The sequence below is a fragment of the Echinops telfairi genome, unplaced genomic scaffold (assembly GCF_000313985.2).
Source record: "Echinops telfairi isolate 266 unplaced genomic scaffold, ASM31398v2 ScPeMD7_6273;HRSCAF=7185, whole genome shotgun sequence".
Lineage (NCBI taxonomy): Eukaryota > Metazoa > Chordata > Mammalia > Afrosoricida > Tenrecidae > Echinops > Echinops telfairi.
This window is the reverse complement of record NW_022110173.1, coordinates 1,277,750-1,286,411: the sequence shown is the minus strand read 5'-3', so window position 1 is coordinate 1,286,411 and position 8,662 is coordinate 1,277,750. Positions and strand designations below refer to the sequence as shown.

The following is an 8,662-nucleotide window of genomic DNA, read 5'->3' as shown; positions in this document are numbered from 1 at the left end:
TACCACCTCACGTTTTGGGGGCACATTTCTGAAGCTCTTGTTTAAAAAGGAAGAGACATCAACAGCAGCACTTGCTATTCCTGTTCTACTGGGCAGCCAGAATGATCTTCTAGAACCCTAAAGTCGCATCATGCTACTTCGCTGTCCACATTCCTCACCATCACCTGTGAGGCCCACCGACTGGCTCCTGCTGACCTCCGCCCACTTCCTCCTCCTCCTCGCTTGTTCCTCCACAACCCCGCCGCCCTGCCTATGCTTTCCACAGACTCCAGGGCCTTTGCACTTGGCCCTTCCCCCAAGTCCCCAGGTGTTTGTTTGGTTTTTCGTTTGTACTAGAAGCTTTCTCAAAGCGATTTTATTAGTTTATTTGTAACCTACGACACTTCAGTTCTTTGCTGCCATATCTTATCCCAGGTCCAGGAATCTGTCACCGAGGAGGGTGGGTTAGAGAGCAAGAAAAGGCTTCTGAATCTTTAACCTGTCTTTGCACTGACGGGAGCAAGCCTCTCGTCAACATGCCTCACAACTTCCGGGGCGGGAAGACCTGGCTGCCGGGTGTCAGGAAGCAGAGCTCTTCCAGGTGAGGGCATTGCCAGAAATGGACGTCAACAGAGTCTAAGTTCATTCTCCAAACCAAACAACTTGGACTTCAGGGTCTTCAGTTCTCCTTGTATCTTACGTGCCCGTCGATTGCTGTCCCGGACCTCACACAGAATGGCAAGGTCCTGATTAGCCTGGGTACTCAGTGTTGTCTGGAAGTTTGAGAAGAAGGAAAAATGAGGATGACATTTGTGAGAAAGAGGAAGAGAATCAGTCATAAAGACCAGGCTCTGCTGGTCTGTTTCTAGAAATTTTTCTTAAAAAAATACCGTAATTAAAAATTTTGAGTCAGGTGGGGGTTTACATTTCAATTTGGTGTTCAACAATTTAAACTACTTATGACCCCTAAAAGCGTGCCCTACTTGCCCCTTTTGATTATTCTCCCCCTGTTGTGGACTGCTATCGTGTCCTTCACGCAGCTAACAGCTGTCTACCCTCTGCTCTACTGCTTCCTCGTCCCCTCTTGGGAACCATCAAACTGTTTCTTTTGGTAAGAAAACCTGTGCTTTGGGTTTTTCTTTCCCACAGTGGTCTCGTACACGATCTGTCCTTTTGTGATGGGCTGATTTCACTTGCCTGCTGGTCTGCTTTCAGGAACGCTACTTTGTTGGAGTCCAGTGACTAGCTGAAGGGGAAACATTGAACTTAAGCAGAAAAGGCTGCTTAGTTTCTCACACAATAGAAAGGGGACCTTGAAATAGTGATCACTCACCGCCCACAAAGGGTGAAAGAAGAAACCAGTTGTAAAACATGCAATTGGTACATTTGCTAAAGATGGAATGAGAACACCTCTTTTTTCCTATAATTCACCTTGTTTGGGATTCTGTGATCATTTAGGGTAGGAGTCCTCAAACTACACATGTATCCGGCCTGCAGGGTGTTTTTGCCCTGGTTGGTTTTTTACTTCAAAATAAGATATGTGCAGTGTGCATAGGAATTTGTTCATAGTTTTTTTAAACTACAGTCCGGCCCTCCGATGGGTCTGAGGGACTGTTTAAAGGGTGAGGACCCCTGATTTAGGGTATGTGGGTGACTGTTAAATCTCCTTAAGGCTCTCGAGGCAACCTGGTTTCTAAATAAAGCTGTGTCTGATTGAGGAAAACAGCTTTATAACTCACTCACTCACTTTCCTCATTTGTAAAACAGACAGGATTCTTCTAATCTGCTTCTTGAATTGGGAGGGATGACAATTTCTGCTACTTTTAGTTTAGATACAAGAACAATGATATCGACGTTTAATGATTTCTGTTTTGTTTCCCTTCTCGAGTGTGTAACTGTTAAACGGATTCTCGTGCAGCTCTCGGGAGTTCATCCAGTGAGCTGTACAATCACCAGGGAAACGGCACTTTCTTCTTCTGGAGAGTCCTAAGGACTATATTTCTGCACTTCTTTCCTGCCTTTTCGGCAGAAGGTTACCTTATACAGAAGTTGCTCCAAGTCTTTAAGTTTCTGTCGGAGAGCCTTAATGTCTGTTTTGAAGCCTTCTACTTCCAACAAACGTCGGTTCTCCAAGGCCTCATAGCGCTTTGTCATCACCTGTAAGCGCTTCCCCATCTTGTTAGTGCGATCCTAAACGCGAGGAATGAGACGGCTCTTAGGACGATGAGGGAAGTTTTCCCCTGAGCTATGGACACCTTGCACTCCTTAAATGGAAGAGAATTTTGTACCTTGAAGATTTCTTTCTTTATACCTTCCTCCTCTTGAATTCGGGCGAGTTCTTCTTCTAGGGAAATACACTGCTCTTGGTACATGGTAGATAGCTGTTTCTCTTGTACTAACTTTTCCTTCAGGGTCTGCAAGCCAAAGAGTGGGGGAAAGGGGGCACCCCGCAAAACATTAATATCTGTTCTACAGTATAGATAATTCAAATAGCACTTAGGTTAAAAAAGAGAGAGAAGAGAAAGATAAACTTGCAGAAACACACAATGAATAAAGAAGCCAGACAGCAGAAAATCTGTCTGGGGACTACTTCTTAGGCCGTTTTCGAAAGTAGGCACGGCAAAAGTTATTTCAAATAAAACATGCTTGGCCCTGTGAAGAGTCATCTGGTGGAGCTAGAATCTGTCTCCAGTAAGTTACCACCTCACGTTTTGGGGGCACATTTCTGAAGCTCTTGTTTAAAAAGGAAGAGACATCAACAGCAGCACTTGCTATTCCTGTTCTACTGGGCAGCCAGAATGATCTTCTAGAACCCTAAAGTCGCATCATGCTACTTCGCTGTCCACATTCCTCACCATCACCTGTGAGGCCCACCGACTGGCTCCTGCTGACCTCCGCCCACTTCCTCCTCCTCCTCGCTTGTTCCTCCACAACCCCGCCGCCCTGCCTATGCTTTCCACAGACTCCAGGGCCTTTGCACTTGGCCCTTCCCCCAAGTCCCCAGGTGTTTGTTTGGTTTTTCGTTTGTACTAGAAGCTTTCTCAAAGCGATTTTATTAGTTTATTTGTAACCTACGACACTTCAGTTCTTTGCTGCCATATCTTATCCCAGGTCCAGGAATCTGTCACCGAGCATGCAATGAGCTCCTACAGTTTCACTGGTGCTCAGCTTCTTTACAGTTTCTTTCAAGCCATTTAGGACAACTTAATGGTGCATTGCTGTAGTTTGCAGGTTAAGTTTAAGGTCTCGGCAAAAACCCCGCTCTCCAGGTTCAAGAGAGCTTCCCTGTTCTTCTCTCTAAAACGTGCCTTCTAGGACTCTTGCTTCATATAATCTTGTGTTCTTGTGCTACAACGTGTTGGTAACCTGTGAGTGTCTTCACAAGTATCTGATCATGTAGAACACGCGTTCTACCCTGGTATACAGCAGGACCCAAGTGGGCCAGCCTAGGCTGCCTGTCTTCCATCTTACCCACGGTGAACAGGGGCCTAGCAAAATGTAAACTCTGTGATGGCAAACCTTGTGTAGCCTGTTTCTGCCATAGCCTAACAGCCTACCTCACACAAAGGTTGCAATAAACACTAGTTGGATGAATTAAGTCTAATTTTTGAACACCCGCCACACACTATGATTATTTAAAACCCACTGCTTGTGTTGCTGCTACGAAAGTTTCTGGGAATGAATGCGTCTGGCTATGACAATTCCTAGATTCCTTGGCACTCTCTGAGTCCTTTCAACTCTTCCAGAAAAAGACACAATTTCTCTAAGATGTAAAGGAGCTACCTTAATGTATTCGTTTTGGTTGTGACGGCTCTGGTGTACAACTGGACAACCTTTCCCAGTCTTCTCGTCTTTCTTCTGACACTGCAGCCTGTACTGCTTAATCTTCGACTCCAGACAGTCCTTTTCAACCATCCAGCACTTCTCCTTACGCTGGTTCTCACCTCTGAGCTGCAGGAAGTCTTTGGTGCTCTCATAGAGCAGTGCTTGGGTGTGATGGAGACTAGGAGAGAAAACAGAGATGTGAGCGCCAAGATGCAGACACACACGTCTGATGCACTGCGTGGTCATTCCTCACCAAGGGAGGCGCGAGAGTCCCCTAAGTGTGTACTGTATAAGCTCTATTAGCACTAGCCATTTAGAACTATAGAGTGTCTGGTCACTGTCAATCTTACAGGTGTTACTAAACAAAGTAGAGCATTATCTACCCAGGAAAACTGGTTCAATGCAGGGACTTCAAAAGGGGTTATGGGAAATTTTCATTATCTTTTTAATTCCAATTCCCACGAACAATTTTAAACTCTATTATAGAGTCATCTTTGCAGATCTTATCCCATGTACCCATTTCAGATTATGTAATTACAATGACTACGAAAATACTTAGGTCCCTGGTAGTGTTACAGGGTGGGCTGCTAATGGCAAGGTCGGCAGTTTGAAACCACCAGTTGCTCTGAGGGAGAAAGAGGAGGCAGTTCTGCTCTGTACCACAGGGTTGCTGTGAGCCAGGACTCAATGATGGTCACAGAAATACCACACCCAATAACCGAAGGAGGGATGTGTGGGCCCCAACCAGGAAGTAGACTGCTAGAGAGAACGACATTGTGGGGTAAAGCTGGAGGGTTCACACTAGTTCTACAAGGCCAAAAAACAGCTTTGCTCTGGCTCGTGCTGTGCTCCCCTCTGGATCCAATCTTCATCTCCTCCTTTCTCAAGGTCAGCGTCTTCTGTAAGTCATCCTGACAGCTTCCGCCTGGTTTCTGTTCTCTGAAACGCTCTGTCCATTATAATCACAGAATTTAAACTCGCCTACAGCCTACGTCATGCTTTAACTGTCAGCATATATGTTTTCCTTCCTGACTGAGGTATAGACCTTCCTTTTTATATATTTTTGCCCCATTATCATCAGACTGTCAAGGACAGTACCAGCTACTGGGATACAGAAGGCATTACATAGATGCCAGTGGACTGCTTCTTAAGATTTAGGAATAGACAAATGATGTCCCTGTTTTCAAAAAAGGATATGCCTAGAAGTTAGAAGCTTATTGTTTAACATCAATACCTAGAAAACTAAGGTATCAAATGATCAAATTGCTTGCAAGCTTATTATAAACCATGAAGCAATCTCTATAGGTTCCCAAAGAGCAAGTAACGTCAGGCACTCTAGGTTCTTTCGTAAGTCACAGAATGCATAGATAAGCGGGAAATGACAGCATAATGCCTGGCACAAAGTAGAGTAAAATGTCAGTGGGTGAATATATAGATTTATTCAGGTGTCTGTACACAAAGGAGAGAAAGACCGATTTAGTTACCACAAAGCTAGCTCCTGTTTTCAACGAGGTACCTTATACTGTCTTGCATTATGCTCCTGATTACAATCTGGGGAGTGAGGCCTAGTTAACCTACACATGGCTTGAAGGTGACACACAGGGCTAATGGCCTTGGGTTGAATGGCATTCAATACCCTTACTGTGACCGACCTAATGGAAGGCACAGGTCATGTGCTCAAATATGCAGATGGTGCTAAATTAGGATACATTAGGACTGTGGAAGACAAATAAATTTGCAATTTACCAAGAGAATGTAAATTACTGCTCCATAAAAACATTTACGATCTAATGAAAAGTTAAGATGCTGTGTTTAAGTATAAAATGCCAAAAATGAAAATGAAGATGGACAAGTACCAGCAAAAGATAAACATTTCACACTAAGCATAAGGTCCAGGATACATCTTCTACCCTGCTTTGGTCATCGGTCCTAGGTTGAGTATCGTGTCCAATTTTAATCACTGTACTTTAAAATGGAGGTGAAGATTTCAATGTTTGAGAAGGCATTGACAAAAAATGACAAAGAGATGATAACTGATGTGAAAAATATCTTTAAATTTACAGTTTCAGATCCAACAAGAGGCACCCAAAAAAAAAAAAAAAAAAAGAGGCATTGAGATAGAACTTGATAAAGATCACCAAGTATTCAACAAATGCTTATTGTGTGCCTATGCTACCTGCAGGGCCAGGCAGAGGCTAGAGTATGCCCCTGGGAACAAAGATAGACTTATTACACAGTGATTAGCGTCACCAAGGAGGCGCCTAATCATTATGGGAATGTGAAGGACAAAGAACTTAATTCTGCCTGGGAAAGTCTTCAGATTAGGGGGGGCAGTGTTGAGCATGGTGCCTGCCACAGAGCAAGTATTTCATAAGCAACAGCTCTTTGTCTGGCCGAAGCACAAGGTGAACGGCACGACAGGTGAGGAGTAAGGCTGAAAAGGTCAATTTGGTGCTAGGTGATGCAAACTCAGCACAACTAAACCCACTGTCATCAGTGGGTCCTGACGCACACGGAGCCCACAGGGCAGAGTAGAATTGGAAATCATTACGGAAGCAAACCGGCTCTATCTTTGTTCCACAGAGCAGCTGATAGTTCAAGGCACCAACCTCTTGATTAGGAACCCAACAGATAACCCACTGAGCCACCTGATGATGAAGCGCCTAATAATTCAAGTTCAGGTGTGAGGACTTTAGCATAAAGTACACCGGGAGCTGTCAAATATTTTTAAGCTGTTAGTAATTCCTTGTCAAGGAGCTGACTCAAGGCAGTAAGAAACACTGTAGAAGACAAAGAAGCCAGAATTAAGCAGGACAGTTAGATTACTGCAATAGAATTTAAACAAAAGAATAGAGCAGTGGTTTGCCACCTGTGGGTTGCGACCCACCCCTTTGGGGGTTGCCCAATTCATAACAGTAGCAAAATTATGGTAATGAAGTAGCAACGAAAGTAATTTTATGGTTAGGGAGGTCACCACAACATAAAGGGTCGCGGAATTAGGAAGGTTGAGAACCACCGAAATAGAGCTTGGACTTGAATGTAGCAAGCAGAGAATGGGTCTGAGAGGCTTCTAGGCACACACTTAGGGGTCCTCAAACTACAGCCCGCGGGCCCCATGTGGCCCACCGAGGCTATTTATCCAGGCCGCTGGATGTTTTTGCCCCGTTTTGTTTTTTACTTCAAAATAAGATATGTGCAGTGTGCATAGGAATTTGTTCATAGTTTTTTTTTAAAAACTATAGTCCAGCCCTTTAATGGGTCTGAGGGACAGTGAACTGGCTACCTGTTTAAAAAGTTTGAGGACCCCTGCTCAAGAGAGTTGAGAATTGGGGGGATAAGAGAGAGTGGGAAGCTGAGGACGATCCTGAGGTTTGGAGGTTGGGAGGCTGGGTAGATGCGATGTCATTAAATGGTAAATAGAAGAAAGTAAATTTGAGACGGGAAGAATGGCATGTTTGCTGGGACAGAGAAACAATTTGATCACAGCCATGGCTGATGTGAGGTATTCTGAGATATTCAACTCCTGGTGTCTCCAGCACAGGTCTGACAGGGGAACCAGCTGAAAGGCTGAGGCGGGTTAGAGAGGCAGAGGAACCAAGAGAGACAATGGTGCAAGAATTTTTAAAGATTAATTTAAAAGAGGGAGTGATCAGTGTGTCAGATACAGAGATACTAATTACAAGAAGGACCAAAAAGATCTAACTGGTCTTAAAAAGCAAGAAGTTAATGATGTCGAAATGTGACATCTTGTCCATGCTCTCTCTCTGACCCAATGTATAATTGGTCCAGTTTTAATATTTTCTGCTTGCTATCAATCTGAGGTTTTTCTGTTTCATTGTATCATTTTGGGGGGTGTTTCCCCCATTGTATCACTGTTGTTGGGCTGTTTGCATTGTCTTCATGCTGTATGATTTTCTACATATGAAACCTAGATGAGGTAAGCCTATCGAGTCAACAAATGGATCAACAGATTTTTAGAGGGACATGTTTATGTGAATTGTATGTAGGTGAAGATGTTAACAAATAAACAAACTTATATACAAAGAAGAAATTAATGATGAGCTTGGAAAAGGCATATTTAATAAAATGACAGGGAGAAATCACAAAAAGATGAGAAATGAATGGTAGCCAGGTAAAAAACAAAAGTAGTGGTTTAAGGGCATTTGCATGTTTATTGTTATTGTTGTTGTGCAGGGATATAGTCATATTTTTGCATATTCATGAGAATCAAACAAAACAAGAGAGACCTACTACACTAAGAAACATAATATGCCAGTGGATTAAAGAACAGGTCTTAGCCTCCAGAATCAGGCTAAAACACTAAAATGGGTTTTCAAGAAAAGACGTACTAGCTCTCTTGGATAGAACCTGGACACTCTTTGGAAAGGCCCTTCCAGGTCTTCACCACTATGCGGCTTGAGTCCAGGACTGTGAGCTTCGTGCCCAGTGACACTGTAACGCTTCTCATGGTGCCAGCTTCCTCGTGGTTTCCATTCTGGTTGTTCTGGGTGCAATAATTTAGGTTCTCTGCCTCCTGCATTTCATCTTTGCTTCTGCGTAAATGTTGATAGTTTGGTCTCCTATAGATGATGTTTTAAAAGAGCCAAGTACTCATGGATAGGACTGCTTCTTTCATGACCCAATCTGTTATTGAAATAGCATCTCATGGAACAGTTTTGGTTCAAAGTTAAAAGAGTATCTTAGAGTGATAGTGGCAAGGAGTCCTCCAGCCTCAACTGAAGTATGCATATGAGGATGGGGAAATAGATCTATGTGCATATATTTATAGGTTTAGTATTAAGGTAGCAGATGGACATTGGGCCTTGGAAGACAAATAAATTTGCAATTTACCAAGAGA

At 43.5% G+C, this 8,662-nt stretch overlaps 1 protein-coding gene across 1 annotated transcript in view; it reads right to left on the bottom strand.

Moving 5' to 3' along the window:
- Positions 1-446: 446 nt before the first annotated feature.
- CCDC77 (coiled-coil domain containing 77) overlaps positions 447-8,662 on the bottom strand; it is a 31,183-nt gene continuing 22,967 nt past the window's right edge. Inside the window, exons 10-13 of the mRNA XM_045295944.1 lie at positions 3,763-3,982; positions 2,268-2,393; positions 2,017-2,169; positions 447-752 (exon numbers count right to left, since the gene is read on the bottom strand). Coding sequence (XP_045151879.1) covers positions 606-752; positions 2,017-2,169; positions 2,268-2,393; positions 3,763-3,982 — 646 coding nt within the window. The 3' untranslated portion in view covers positions 447-605. The remainder of the gene's footprint in view (positions 753-2,016; positions 2,170-2,267; positions 2,394-3,762; positions 3,983-8,662) is intronic.